This window comes from Cornus florida, unplaced genomic scaffold (assembly GCF_030987335.1).
Source record: "Cornus florida cultivar Cherokee Brave unplaced genomic scaffold, ASM3098733v1 CherokeeBrave_3.0.0_Hap2_Chr01, whole genome shotgun sequence".
NCBI classification, from domain to species: Eukaryota; Viridiplantae; Streptophyta; class Magnoliopsida; order Cornales; family Cornaceae; genus Cornus; species Cornus florida.
This window is the reverse complement of record NW_026775571.1, coordinates 100,751,072-100,766,140: the sequence shown is the minus strand read 5'-3', so window position 1 is coordinate 100,766,140 and position 15,069 is coordinate 100,751,072. Positions and strand designations below refer to the sequence as shown.

The following is a 15,069-nucleotide window of genomic DNA, read 5'->3' as shown; positions in this document are numbered from 1 at the left end:
ACGCGTTTAAAACTTTTGACCAGGCCAAAAGCGGCTTTTTCACAACAAATCCAAACAGGACCTCAAATTTAAGAACAGAGATTGGTTGAAATCGTGTTTATTTACTTCAACCGTTTTTTTCACCCACCCCTTGAAAATGGGTTTAGTCCAAGCCCAATTCTGTCATGGTTCAAGCGGCTTTGTCTGGATGGATGCTTAGCACAGGGCCGGTCCTGACCCAAGGCGGTTGCCTAGGGCCTCAAAATTTATAGGCCCATGGATGATGGGCCACCAGGAAAAAAAAATTTAGGGCACATCATTTCAGCCAATCGCCTCCATCTCTATTCTTGTTCTCAACTCCGAACTTACCCTCTCTCTGTCTCTGCAACTGCAAACTACAAAGTCTACCTATTACCTATATCGAAACCCATATCGGCAAATCATTTCAGATTGTTCAAAAAATCAAAACCCATATCTTTCAGTTTCCATCGCCCGCTGTTCCAGTCGCCGTTCGCAAGCTTCAGCCGCTGTCTCTCAACTCTCAAGCTTGCCCCCCTCTCTCTCTGCAACTGCTAACTTGTATGTATGGGTTTTGTTTTAATTTTTTTTTCTAAATCAATTAATCAAGGTCTGTAATTCTTGTTTTGCAAACTGAATCCTATTTGGTGAAATTTTTTATGATCTTTTTTATATAATTTTTTTTTTATTTTATGAATTTTAGTTATAAATATTTGTGAAGATAATGACTGAAACAGGATCTCCCTTTGCAGGATTTGGAAGACTAATTGGTAAATTTGGGTTGAACTTGAGTCTTGAACAAGCCGAAGGCCCTTATCGTGGATTATAATTTTTACAATTACAGCATCCTACGGTCCTACCCTCTTTTAGAGTGCTTTCATCACTTCAGACTGGTAAGTCATTTCTTCAATTATTCAATATATATATATATATATATATATATATATATATATATATTTTATTCCAGTTTTTTTCATTCTAATAATAAATTGAATGTTAACCGCATGAAGCGCAAATCTGTCAATTAATATGGGCACCCAATTGTATATGAAACAAAGTAGAATATAAAGTAACAAAATTTATTAATATATAAACAACAAAATTTTCATTTTTTGTAGACTTTTGTGCTTTGAGCAACTTGGAGGAGCTTGATTTGAGTGTTAGTGTGAAGGGGCTGATTACAGTAAAAGGTATTATAGTGTCATATTCATTGCATTGCATTTTGAGGTAATCTACATTTTATTTCAGCAAAACAAATATATATATATATATATATATATATAATTCTATAACTTCTATTTCTGTTTCTTTTTTTCTTTTTCTTTTTTGTCATTTATGTCTGCAAGAAAATTTGAATCTGGGCATGAAAAAAAAAAAGGAAAGAAGAGAGAAGAAAAATTGATTCAATCTCAAAAAGACTGCTATTCATAAGCTTTTTAGGAACAATACACAAACAGATAGTTTAGTTGAACATTTGGTGAATGAAGAACATAGGAATGAAGAAAATCGTAGTGAACATGGAGATTTAATGAATGAAGATAGGAATGAGAATCAAAATGAAGAATGTGAATGAACTTGAAGATTTGGTAAATGAAGAAAATATGAATGAGAATGATAATTTTCCTTTGAACATTAATGATCCAGGAAATTGGAAAAATATTGATAAAAAAATGAGAGATTTATTAGTTGAAAGAGGTCCTCCAAGAGATGCTAAACTTGAAAATTTTCCTAAGGATTCAAAAAATAGACATTTATTTTTGTGCGTGTGAAACTTTATATATAAAGGGCCTCGCATTAAAGTTCGCCTACGGCAATAATATGTTTTGGACACTCTTAGGATACATCGGCGTGATTTTGTAATTATATTGAAACAAAAATAACAAGCATCTAGTCTAATTAGTCCGTATTCCGACTTACAATTTTTTTTTTTTCTTTGGACAAAAAATACACCAACTTTGCCCCTGAACATTGACCTACTTTTTTAAGTTGAGAATGCATTAACTTAATGTGGTTTTTGGTACTTGCAAGAATTTATGTTGCTCCCAGAACTTGAACCTGAAAGTTTTAGCTTAAATCCCGAACACACTGCCAAATGGACTATCACACTCTTGTAATATAAGTCTAGTTATAAATATATCAGTCTAATATTTCCAGACTCAGGTTGGGCTTCGGGCTTATCGATATCAACCCAAGGCTAGACCAAATTGAATTCGGGCTCAAAATTTATAGCCCAGACCCAAACTGAAATTAAAAAAGCATTACCAAAGCTCACAAAACTTCGGACTGGGCTCGAGTTACTTCGGATTGGGCCTTCCCGAGTTGCAGCCTAGCTGCAACCCTAGTTAAAATAGTCTTAGCATTAGTTTCATTTGGAGCTTTTTCGAAAAGAAATTAAGTTTTTTCAAACAAACTTTTATTTTTTTTTCCTTCCAAACACAGCCTAATGCACCGCCATTGAAGCCCTAATGCTCGATGAAAGCGTCACAAAATAACGAAGGTAAAGGATTCGGGTCATGGCGATTCAAGCCCTAATCTGTTGAACAAAGGTTAAGGTACCATTTTGTGCCATGATTTCTGTATATAGAGGTATATATATACATAAATACATTAATTTCACCTTTTTAGAGCCTTACAATGAGCTTCAAAATTGCAAGTACTGCAATTAAAAATGAGCTCCAAATTTTGTAGGTAGTAGCTTTTCCAGGTAAAATGGGCTGGTAATAGTGTGTTGTGTATACTAGATGATAAGAGGTTGCCTTGGTATGCTTGCAAATCGTGTTCTGATAGTACACTACTCACTAGAGATGGGGTTGTGTTTTGGGGCATAATTGAGGTATTGGGTAGTTGTTTGGGTATAAGGCCTGTTCTTTGTCATCTTCGTCTTTGTGAGAAGTAAACAAACATGAAAATGAATTTTTCTGTCTACAAAACTGTGTTGTCTTTCCCTTTTTAAGTGGAATATTTGTAGCTTTACACACTTGCATCATCAATTACATTTATGCTGTGTTTGGGAGCACCAAATTGGAGAATTGGGATTGAAATTGGAGGAAATTTAGTTCATCTGATTCGGTGCTCCCAAACACAACATGAATATTGCATAATTGATCAATGATATTTAGAACTGTGGACATACTTGCATCACGGTTTCAATGGTTCGGCATTCTCAAAGTCTTTGTTTTCTATGGCTGGTTTGTATTGCTGCTGTGAAGTCTTAGTTGAAAGCAATGTAAAAGAAGGTTATTATGAAAGGCTCTGGTAGTTGTGGTTATATTCATAACATGTTTCTGAAACACATGCATAAAAAGGTAAACAGAAAACTGCATGTGTGGTTAAAATTCTTGGATGTTCTAATATATAAGCTTTTTGGTCGAATGGTACGGGTATGTATCCACTATTGTATGTGTCAAATCCCCAAACAGAAGGACACGTGGACATTGCTAAATATTCATATTATTTTTATTTTCATTTTATTTTTTAGTGTAAAATAGTGTCTTTATGTAGCATAATGTCTCATATAAGCAGTTCATTCAATTTGGAATATAATAAAATTGAGTAATTTGATGTGTTTTTTAGGTGCATGTCCAGCCAAAAGTGTTGAACACATATCTCATACCCATGTTTGAGTATTGTGTGTCCAACAGGGGTACTTCACGTACTTTTGAAGAGTCCATGTAACATAGATGGCAACACTTTTTATTGATAGCCCTCTCTTCCAATTCCATATTTATACACTCAGAATTCAATTTCTCCAACCTTATCTAGTGACGTCCCAAACTCCCCTACTGGGATCTCTATCTATTGTCCCCTTGGCTTCTTTTTTTTCTTAGTTGAGTTCCCTTGGCTTTTCCTTCAAGCTTTCTTTTTTTTCTTGTTTGTTTCCACCTGGGAGAATAAGTCTAAGGTTCACTGGAACTTCCCACCCATAAGCAAGGTCTTTCAACATTATAACAAATACAACCTCATAAGGAACTCCTGGTGAGAGTTTTACTGTCTCAAATTTTTTATCAACTTCCAGCCCACATAAATTTAGCATTTCGGCAACGTCAACAAACACATCACTGCGAAATGAGATGTAATCATTAAGAATCAAACTATACTAGATGAAGCACTTGTGAACTCAATACATCTTAATTTTCATTCCAATGGATCAAAAATCGAAATTCTATCTTCTGTTCTTATAAACATAGAGAGACTGGTGGAATTTTTTGGGTCATTTCTCTGTTATTCTTGCTATGATCTATCCTGGATATCCCAAACTCATTACCTGGTCTTTAGGTCAGGATTAGATATTTCCTCTACTTGGTTTCTCTTATGTAGGGCCAGTCCAGTAAAGTTTGTCGTCAGACTAAGTGATTGAGAGATCCCTTGCAAACAACATGAATCTGTTGTTTTTAGACTTCTCTTCAACCAAATATTTTTGCATATATAAGAAAATTTGGTAACGACAACAATAGCAATATTTGTAACAACGGAAATGATAATGACAATAACAATAATAAGGATGATTTGATGATGCTTATTGATAAAATTTTCTTGGACTTCATTTTAAAACTCTGCAACAAGTGGCCTCATCATGAGTGCATTAAGTTAATTGAAGGTCAATTGGGATAAAGTTGATCATGCTATTGTTTGGACAAAAACAAATCAAAATTATTTTAGAATTCTACTGCTAGTTTTCATATGGATTAAGGGTGTATAAATTGAATTGAAGGTTAACTGAGATATCAATTTTGAAACTTGCCTTGGCATTGTGTCAAGACAAAAAATTACTTGTCTTGAAATGTTTGATATTGTGATTCCATCCTATTGTTATGGACCTTCCTCTTCTGGTTCAAGAATACTTCAGCATGGAGCTGTTCATAGCTCAGTATTACCTTGTTATTTTTTTGTTTCCATAAATAATTAATATTCAAGGAAAAGTTCATTTGTTTCCTCTTTTTTGTAAATTGATTTGAATGTTCATATGGTTTTGATTCTTCAACGGCCCATCTCTCTGGTCTATTGTTTTAGTCTTAGCTTTGTTTCTTTTGTATCTATCTTATTATACTTTCACCCTTGCCCAATATGAATCAAAATGAATGAGCGACTATTTTGGGTGCCAATCAATCTTTATCAAAACAGCCCCACATGTAGATATTTGTAAATATTTTAGATCTTCAAATTCTGCATTTCTTAAGTGAAAGTTCCTCTTTTTGCAACAACCAGCTAGTTAAAAATCCCAATGAATAAAGGAGGAGGAGTTGGTACTGGAAGTGGGGGAGGAGGTGGACCAACCTTTGCTACAGCTGCCGCTGCAATTCAAAAGCAGAAGACATTGTTGCAGAGACTTGACACTGACATTGGACATATTGTTGACAATTTCAGTTTCCTTGTCAATGTTGCCAGGGTACTCTCTATCTCTCTCTTTTATACACATGAACTAAGTTCACTTTCATAGCTTTGTGAATTCTTGTATAATTATCCTCCTTTTTTTCTTTTTCTTTTTTCTTTTTTCTTTTTTGATAAGTTTGTAACAATGAAAGAGATAATGTTAAGCAGTTTGAGCAAATCAGTTGTATTTTATGAATGAGTATAAAAATGCTACTCCCTTTAGTGAGGATTTGCAGGGGGTTGGGATCGAGAACTCAGAACTTTTGTTGCTTGGTAATTTGTTCTGTCAAATCCATGGTGTACTTTTCAGCATGACATACATCAACAGTATGTTGTTGTACTTTATCAAAGCAATCTCAATCAAAGAGATTCTGACTAAAATGTGAAATAAAGGTCACATTACTGGTTTTTGGGTAGGCAGGTCTGCCCATGATTAGTTTTTATACCATCACAATTCACACTTCCCTTGTACATAATTCCTCATCATTAAGCTCCTCTATATGGCTAGCCTCAATAGTTTCTCTTCTTTGCCGTGCCAAATGTGCCTTTCCAGTTAGAAGTTGTTTGGCCATGAATGCTGAAATCTGCCTTTGGCAATTAAGGAAGGGGCATTTCCAGGGATAATATTACATGGGGAGGATTGAAATTTAAATGGAAAAATAATGAGAAGTGAAGTAAACATATGTAGTTGAGCGTATATTTTAACCTAATGGATATGTGGACAATCAAATAATGGCAGATTATCATGTGAAGGGCGTTTCAGAGGTAGAAGTTGGATGCCACTTAACTTGACCCCTTCACGCGTTTTCAAGATAATGATCTAAAATCATGGCAGTGTGGTTCTTTGGTTTATAGGGATATGATTTTAAGTCATGGGAAAGCTCATATGGTGTGGTTTTTGTGGCTCAAGTGAGCTAGGGAATTTCTGAGTAGCTACCATTAAAATTAAAATGAATTATTTGAGAATCATGAAAATCATTTGTGTGTGTCAGACACTTCCCAGTGAGTCTGAGAGAAGTGTTGGTGCTTAACCATACATAATTCTCTACTAGAAATTTCTATCCTACTTGGGTTATAAACTATTAGATAGATCTCTGGGCTCTGGCGCATTGATTAGGTTCATGGAATGCATGAGTGATGGGCATGCAGTATTGTGTTTTGCTTTTAGAGAAAGGGAGGGAGATATTTACCAAGCACTATGGCTTCTACAATATGAAATAATCGCCACCCTAGAGCCTAGTAACATTGCTTACTAAATTATACTGTTAGAATGTATAATTCCTTGTAGCAACTAGTGAAGTTAAAACTGGACATTGGACAAGATACTTTTGAAAATTTTAGTCTGAAGCTCTTAGAAACTACGCAAAAAATTCTCCCCCCCCCCCTTCTATTTATAAGTAGCTTTTTTCCTAATCTGAAATGTAAATACTATCAAATTATGAACTGAATTTTACTAGGAGTATATGTTCAATAATTTCATCATTCAGTTCAAAATATCTCACGGCTTCAAATTAGGTAAATGTTGTTTCAGTAACTTATGACTTCTGTAACCTCTGGCCTAAGTCAACATCTTCATTTCTGGACTTGAATAAATCAACCACCTAATTTCCATTATTCCAACATTTAGGAATTTGCATCGTTCACATAGTTTTTCTGTACATTCGTCTTCAAGTTTTCAGGATTGGAGAGCTTTCTGAACCCAATTTCTTGGAAACATTAACTGTTGATAACAGGATTGAATTAGGAATGAATAATTGCACGAACTCCAATTTTTGTTGTTCCTATAGATTGTATGGAATGAGTTACTAGAGTTTCTTTGTTCCCTTATGACATCTTTTCCGATGCTTAGAGCTCATTAATCATTGAGATTGAGCTACCTGGCTAATCATTGCTTCTTGATATTTTTATGGATAAGTTATTGCCTGCTAGTACAAAATAAAGCTGTTAGTATCCAGGGATCTAGGATCTAGCCCTTTTTTTTTTTTTAATTGACTAGTATGCTTTAAAACTAGAAGGGAATAATATTTCCATAGACACCTGAATTACTCCATATAACTAGGAGAAGTCAGTGCCATACTTTTCAAAATTTAGTAGCTCATTCTGTGAAATAAAGTGCTTATTTGCATATGTTTAACTAATGAAACATGACAAGAACGCATCAAATATTATTAGCAATATTGACCAATCCATTAGCTGCTGCTTGAGTTTTACCTGAGTAAATGTTGTTCAAGAAGTTTATTTGAGGAGTTATTACAAGGAGAGCATCAAAGTTTTAATCTTCTGATGTGTGCAATAGATTTGAAATATGTTTGAACAATAACCAAAGGATTTTTTAAAATGAATTTATTGTATGTAATAGCTATTTGACAGTTTCAGACACATTGCAGGTTAATGATCCACCAGTTCGAAATTCACAGGAAGCTTTCATGATGGAGATGAGGGCAGCCAGAATGGTAAGGGTTCTTCTCCTCCTCCTCCTCCTCCTCCTCTTAGTATGAGAAGTATAAAGACATGCCACATGCATATGTGAACATCTAATTTGTCGAGTCCCATAGATCATGTGTTGCGTCCACATTGGGTAATGTTTTTGACAGAGTGGTAGGTTTGTTATTCTTTGGTCATGCTACATATGGGTTTTGAATGCTTTACTTAGTATTTTCGAACTTTTTTCATCCTTTAACCATTGATAATGCACATACAACAGGTTCAGGCATCCGACTCATTGCTTAAGTTGGTGTCGGAATTGAAGCAGACTGCCACTTTTTCAGGATTCGCATCCCTAAATGATCATGTAGAGCAAAGAATAGAAGAGTTCAACCAACAGTCGGAAAGAACCGATCGCATGTTGGCTAGAATTGGAGAGGAAGCAGCTGCTAGCCTCAAGGAGCTTGAATCCAATTACTATTCTTCTGTACTGAGGACAAGCCAACCCCCTCAGCCATGAAATGAGGTTTCAAAAGACAAGCAGTGTATTATTGGAGTTAAAATGTCTATTGAACTGCAGGAGCTCTCTATGTTGATGATCATAAAAGATCACCATACATTCACAAAAGTAAAATGTGTTTATTCTTAATTTATTACATAACTTTTAACCAATGGATGAAATTTTCATGAACAAACAGTTTTACGTATTTGTTTATCATTATTGTTATTAATTTTTTTTTGGAAGTGAACTATGGACAGCCAATGACAGACAATAACTTCTTGATTTTTTTTTTTTTTTTCGGTAATTAAAACTTGTTGATATTGTACAGTAAACAGAATTTATTTCTCATTATTGAAGTGATTCCATTAACTAAAACTACTACTTAGGAATGAAAAAGCCTTCAAACTATGTGATTAGAATTCTCTCAAGTGTACTCCTTTGCGCGATACTCTCTAGTGCAAATGGAATGGTTCAAAATGCACCACATCAATCAAGACCAAGTCATTTTACATTTATTTCGAAAAATGGTGGTGCATGAAATTGGAAGTAGTTGAGATAAAAGTTCAAAGTAAATATGGTGAAAGTTTTCTCTTTTTTTTTTCTTTTTTTCTTTTTTTTTTCCCCTGAAAGGTAATATGTTGAAAGTTTGAACTACTAAAATATCACATAATGGCGTGTAGTAATAAATTTTAAAAATAAAGAACATAACTACACATGCATCATACATGAGTGAGTGTAAGAAGAAGAAATTTTTTAAGAGAAAATAACAAGAAAAATATATATATAATTTTTTGAAGGGGAATAAATTAGACCTTGTTATTCAATATTAAATTAAAAGCTACAATTATTATTTTAAAAAAATAAAATAAAATATAAAAAAAAAAATAACCTTTATAATGATATTATTTAATGTTAATTAGGTTGTTACCTCAGTAGATATCAATGACCAATTTCTCGCCTCCAATATTATTTTTGTAATTTTAAAATATTAAATAGTAAGGTCAAAATATTAGTTAGTTTTTAATTTAATATTAAATAGAAAGGCCAGTTTTGACAATTTACAACTCATTTAACAGGTCGATCACGGATTTGGGGGTAACTTGATAAATTTTGTTAGTTCAAAATTTTTTGTTAGTGGCAGCCAAACAAAAACACCGACAAAACTAACAAAATTGATAAAACACGAGAGGGATCTTCTATAATACAACATGAGTGCATCTGACGGACTCAAAATGCACGCATGCAAATGAAGATTTGTTGAGTGCATTGGGCAGTTCAAAACACAAAATAATCAGTGTGAGCCATCTGATGCAATACAATAATAAACACCTATGCAATATAAAAATACAACACCACTCCATCATATCAACAAGTAAAACACTGCCTCAATCCGACGCTAGTGTGACCCTTCAAATCAAGTTTCTTCAATTATCCATTTATCCCACATTCGCATACTTTCTAGGAAGATTGCAAATCAAGTTCCTTCAAGGAGTATATTTATCTTTTATTAATGGTATACTTGTTGCAGGAGTAGTAAGTACCCTCTCTCATCTTCTATAAATAGAACACTAACCAGTTATTTCTTTCATCGCCCCCAAAGATCCTTAATTTCTTCTTCAAATTTTTCGATCTTCCCTATCTTCTCCGTACACCTGAAGAGAACAATGAAGCTATTGATTCGGTGTCTCCTCCCTTTGTTCTTGGCATCTTTTTTTTCTCTATCCTCCGCTTCATGTTCAAACTTTGACTTCCCAGAATTTACTATATGTTCTGATCTTCCAGTCTTGAACTCTTTTCTCCACTGGACCTATAACCCATCTTCAAGAACCCTAAAAGTAGCTTACCAACACACCAATATTGTCAATTCTTCGCCCACATGGGTTGCATGGGCTATTAATCCCACATCAAAAGGATGGTGGGGTCACAGGCGATCATTGCATACCCCAAACCTGATGGAAGCATGAATGTCTACACTTCACCAATCAATCGTTACGCCACAAAGTTGCAAGAAGGCAATCTGAGCGTACCTGTCTACGATTTATCTGCCTCTTATTCCAACGTGAACAGTGAAATTACTGTTTTTGCTACTTTTGTGCTTCCTAGCAATACCACTACTATAAACCATGTTTGGCAGGATGGTCCTTTACTTGGGACTACTCTTGGAATACATGGTGTTTCACCAAATCATCTTCAATCTACGGGGATGCTAAACCTTTCTTCCGGACAGACGGTCACCGCGAAAGGAGGGAAAACTCAAAGATCATCATACGGAATGTAAGTTATTCAAACTTCAAGTTTATTAATGCATATATAAATATTTGTGTCAAGAAAATCTGCTTTTCTAATTGGTATTATTTGTTGTTTAATCACCTACATGTTTCTTGGAATATAAATTTATTAATCTAAAGAGATTCAATATTAATGAACCGACTTGGTTTTGTTGGACGTTCTTATTTTTTATTAATACAAAATTGAAAATAGTTAATTTTATATGGTCGAGTCTTTTTAAATATACTGTAAAACAAAATTATATATATATATATATATATATATATATATATATATATAAAAACAAAATTATATATATATATATATATAAATTATTATTATTATTATTATTATTATTATTTTTCTATTTCTTCTCTCTCGATCTATGTACGTAGGGCAAAGTTATATCAAATATAGATTCAACCGAATCAATATGTTACTCATTAGTTTCCGATCGATGACTGATTAATTAATTAAAATGATCTCTATATATAATTTACAGGTTCATGGACTTGTATGTGCAATCAGCTGGGGGATGTTGATGCCAATTGGAGTTATGGTAGCTAGGTACTTGAAGGCTTTCCAACCAAAATCAAGCACATGGTTCCGCCTTCATCGTGGTTTGCAGTCCTTCGCCTTCCTGCTCGGCATAGCCGGATGGGCAACTGGTCTTTATCTTGGCGTCACTTCTCCTGGTGTTCAACATAAGAACCATATGGCCATTGGCACCACCATCTTTGTCCTTGGACTGTTTCAGGTATATTATAACCATAATGCTAATACTTATCATATATGCATATATACCCATCTAAGTACATTACTCTATATATGTTTTTTTTATATATATAGTGTAGAATTAATATTAACAAAAGCTTTTTGTTATTGTGTTTAGGTTTTTGCTCTCTGTCTACGGCCCAAGCCGGACCACAAGTACAGATCTTACTGGAACATGTATCATCATATTGTTGGATATGGAGTTCTGGGTTTGAGTGTGGCCAATATCTTTATAGGATTCAGCATCCTACATCCCGGACAAATATGGAAGATTTCCTACTATGTCACACTTGCCCTTATCATAGTTTCAGCGCTCCTATTGGAACTTTTTTCCCAGGTCAAAACGTACATGCAAGCCAGGAAGAAGCCAAATCAAGAGAATGGAGCTTGATATATATTGATTAATTTTTGTTGGGAGATTATTAATGTACATATCTCTGTTTTATATAATTTTCATCCTTTCTCTTTTCTTTTATGTGCACACCTTTTTTCAAGTTTTATAATAAGCTACTTATTGTGCTATTGAATTGATATATATGCATTGTCATTCTTCCTTTGAGTAAATCATATTATGTATGTTGCAAATTATACCATCTTTTCTCGTTCAATACTTACTGTATTAAAAATTAATATTCGGATTGATATCAGCCAAACTTACCCACTTTCAAGAATTATTCAAGCATCAATTACATTTTTTTTTTGAAAGATGAAGTCAATATATTAAAATACAGAAGGGTAGAAGGCCTACAGATTAGACCAAGATACAACAGACATTACAATGAAACATATACATATGGCCTAGCTAAGAAAGGCCCACCTAACCCAGAAAGAATCACAATTGAAACAAAAAACACAGTGGGGCAAGGACTGAAGGATCCAACAACACAGAGACGTGGAACATGGAGAAAACTCCACGAGTATTCAATCAGGAGGCTCTGCAGGAGGTCGATCATGTGGATGGTGGATTTCCCATTCTTCATATAATCTGTTAACATCGTGGGAGTCCGAGACGGGATAGGATAACAGCTTCCATCTAATTGCCTGAAGAGTTTGGTTGAGTACCACATTTGCTGAGGAGAATTTTTTCTTAAAAATTCGATTGTTGCGCTCAATCCATATGTTGTATACCAGTGCAGCAAGTGCCATTCTAGAAATAGAGTTGCTATAGAACCATGAACTGGATTTCTCTCGCCAATGGTGGGATGACCAAGTGATTAGCTGAGGCCAGGAGGAAGGCATGATATGGAAACCACAACGTGCCTGTATAAAATTCCAAATTGGCTTGACAAAACTACACATGAATAAAAGGTGGTCATGTAACTCCAGATTGGTATTACAAAGGATGCAATTTGTGACATTTAGGTGCGCCGTGCATCTTCTATTGATAGTTGGGAGTCGACGTCGGATGGCAACCCAAAGTGTAAAGGCATACTTAGGAATCAGTGGTTTGGTCCAGACAAGGTGTGTCCACGGAAGGGTTGGCAAGTGCTTGGTAAGGTGTATCATTGTGCTAGCAATGGAGAAATTTCCTGCTGGGGAAGGTAACCATATGATCCTGTCTTGTTTTAGTGGCTGAGGTATTGGAAGGCTAAGTGTGGGCAGTAATTGTGGCAATTGCTAGAGGAAAGGACCATGTGGAATTCAAAATGAAGGAGCAGAGCTTAGTTTTGCTGTCATAGCCTGAAGAGATGATTTGTTGAGGAGATACAAGCCGATGGAGTGGTCCTAAATGGCTCCAGTTGTCAAACCAGAAATTGGAGGAATTTTCATTCCCAATTTCGAGCTTGACAAGTGGAAGGATGGAGCTTCTAAGATTGACCAGCCTGCTCCAAGTCCATGAGCATTGCCCAGGGATCTTAACCTCCCAAATACTTCTTCCCTTTAGAAGATAAGTGTTTATCCAATTGACCCAAAGCATATCCTTATTTGATATGATGTTCCAGAAATGCTTCATAACAGCCACTTCGTTCCAAGTTGCAAGATTGGGAATGCCAAGCCATCCAGCTCTTTTGGGGAGGCAGCAAGCTTCCCAATTTACTTTGCCACCAATGCTCTTGAGTGCAGGCCCAGACCAGAGAAAAGACCTGAAGATACAGTCTAATTCATCAATGATACTTTTGGGGAGAATGAATTTAGAGCTCCAAAAGGTTTGTGTTTATTCCATTATTTTACCCAATGGAAAAGAGACAAATGGCGAGTTTTGACAAAGCTTATCATATTGATTTAATGTTCTAATTGTCTAAGGAAAAGAGGGTGTGACATGGAATTGTTAATGTGGTTCCTTAAATAGAAAAGATGTACAATGGAACTTGCCATGTTAGACTGCAATATTGATAAATATTCCACCTTGGAATATTTAAATTATGGAAATTAAAAGGCAAGTGGCAAGTCCCTCTAGGACTTACCAAATTTAGGATATAATGTCCTAAAAGGAAAAGAAAACGGCGTGGAGTTATTATCATGAGTACAATCTCATAAGAAGGCTAAAGTTAGCCAACCAATAATTTATCGACACATGGCGAGCTTTATTAAACTTGCCACAATGGATTAATTTTGTTAAAGTTGAATTTATTTGGAAGATCCTATTTTAGTAGGATACTAATTAAATAAAAGTTGACTAAGTCATGAGGACGTAGAGGCAACCTTCTCCTTATTTTTAGGAGATTTCAACAACGGTTCAGCTAAGTCAACTTCTGTTGCTAAAATTTAGCGAGACGTGGGATTTAATTTATTTCTTTATATATATATATATATATATATATATATATATAAGGCTTAAACCCACGATGAAGGAATCACAGTGAGAAGGGAGTCCATGAAGCCATGAGGTCTAAATCCAGAGGAAGTCAAGGTTGAAGAGAAGTTGCTAAAATTAAGGAAGAAAGCAACAACCATAACCCACGATGTAAACTCGGTGACCATAACGCCATGGAAGGTTCAGCCTAAAATCAAGGAAACCGTGGTCTATGAAAGGAAAGGAAGTGGGTTGGATATAATCCCACGATGAAACAATCCTAAAATCTAGGAGGTCATGCCCATGAACTCTAAACCTAGAAGGAAATTCTCAAGGTGGAAATTGCCAAAGTCATGGAAACGTGGTCCATAGAAGAAAGGGAGGTAGGTTGGAGAAATATAGATATGTACAAATATACTCTGGGAAACTACCCACTATAGAGGAGTTGTTAAAATTAAGGAGGTCATGGCACCATGAACTCCAAACTTCAGAAGGAAAGTCTCAAGATGGAAGTTATGCACGATGAGGAGTTTTATCAGAAGTTAGAAACCATGACGCCATGAAAGGAAAGTTCTAGCAGAAGTGAAGGATTACTAGAAATCATGGGACACTTGGCTAAACAGGAATATATCGATTGAAAGTGGTGGAAACCTATAAGGAAACTACCACTAACCAAGGGAAGTTATCAAGGGTCATGGGTGACAGGGCCGCAGTTGATGAAATCGTGTCTGAAGTTAAGAAAGAAGTTGACGACGTGAGGAAGAAGAATGAAATCATGGGACACTTGCCAAGTCACGAAGAAAACACGTGGGAATTCATTCTGAAACTACCCATGACGCAAATTCGTTGAAGACTAGAGAGGACGTGGTTGAAATCTACAACAAAAAATGGGTGATCGAGATGGAAGAAGTTACAACCGTTGAGGAATCATGGGACATGTGGCAGTCCGGAACCATTCCATGTGAAAGCTGTTGAAGCTGCCACACCTAGTTAATGCATG

General features: G+C 35.3%; 2 protein-coding genes and 1 pseudogene across 6 annotated transcripts; 2 read left to right on the top strand and 1 right to left on the bottom strand.

Annotated features, from left to right (window-relative positions):
* The first annotated feature begins 299 nt into the window (after positions 1-299).
* Positions 300-8,540, top strand: LOC132309275 (mediator of RNA polymerase II transcription subunit 22b-like). Of its 5 annotated transcripts, none has more exons than XM_059807604.1 (7): positions 300-558; positions 750-890; positions 1,116-1,187; positions 2,437-2,494; positions 5,203-5,383; positions 7,755-7,820; positions 8,072-8,540. In XM_059807604.1, the coding sequence occupies exons 5-7, from the start codon at positions 5,219-5,221 to the stop codon at positions 8,309-8,311; spliced, it is 471 nt and encodes a 156-aa protein (XP_059663587.1). In that variant the 5' UTR covers positions 300-558; positions 750-890; positions 1,116-1,187; positions 2,437-2,494; positions 5,203-5,218; the 3' UTR covers positions 8,312-8,540. The 5 variants fall into 5 exon arrangements, with proteins under 5 accessions (XP_059663587.1, XP_059663580.1, XP_059663593.1 ...); XM_059807597.1 differs by having other exon boundaries at positions 2,437-2,549; XM_059807610.1 differs by lacking the exon at positions 2,437-2,494 and having other exon boundaries at positions 1,116-1,224.
* Positions 3,730-4,476, bottom strand: LOC132278894 (protein PHLOEM PROTEIN 2-LIKE A1-like; annotated as a pseudogene).
* A 1,665-nt stretch (positions 8,541-10,205) lies between the features above and the next one.
* LOC132278885 (cytochrome b561 and DOMON domain-containing protein At4g17280-like) lies at positions 10,206-11,726 on the top strand. Its single transcript, XM_059780788.1, has 3 exons — positions 10,206-10,567; positions 11,090-11,318; positions 11,454-11,726. The coding sequence occupies exons 1-3, from the start codon at positions 10,206-10,208 to the stop codon at positions 11,724-11,726; spliced, it is 864 nt and encodes a 287-aa protein (XP_059636771.1).
* Positions 11,727-15,069: the final 3,343 nt, after the last annotated feature.

What these genes read in the sequence shown, in the direction of transcription:
- LOC132278885 (XM_059780788.1), top strand. Translation starts at nt 10,206, where the DNA reads ATGGTGGGGTCACAGGCGATCATTGCATACCCCAAACCTGATGGAAGC. An exon ending in CAAAGATCATCATACGGAAT is followed by an intron (nt 10,568 to 11,089) that starts GTAAGTTATTCA and finishes ATGTGCAATCAG; the next exon opens with CTGGGGGATGTTGATGCCAA. An exon ending in TTGTCCTTGGACTGTTTCAG is followed by an intron (nt 11,319 to 11,453) that starts GTATATTATAAC and finishes TATTGTGTTTAG; the next exon opens with GTTTTTGCTCTCTGTCTACG.
- LOC132309275 (XM_059807604.1), top strand. Translation starts at nt 5,219, where the DNA reads ATGAATAAAGGAGGAGGAGTTGGTACTGGAAGTGGGGGAGGAGGTGGA. An exon ending in TCCTTGTCAATGTTGCCAGG is followed by an intron (nt 5,384 to 7,754) that starts GTACTCTCTATC and finishes GACACATTGCAG; the next exon opens with GTTAATGATCCACCAGTTCG. An exon ending in AGATGAGGGCAGCCAGAATG is followed by an intron (nt 7,821 to 8,071) that starts GTAAGGGTTCTT and finishes CACATACAACAG; the next exon opens with GTTCAGGCATCCGACTCATT.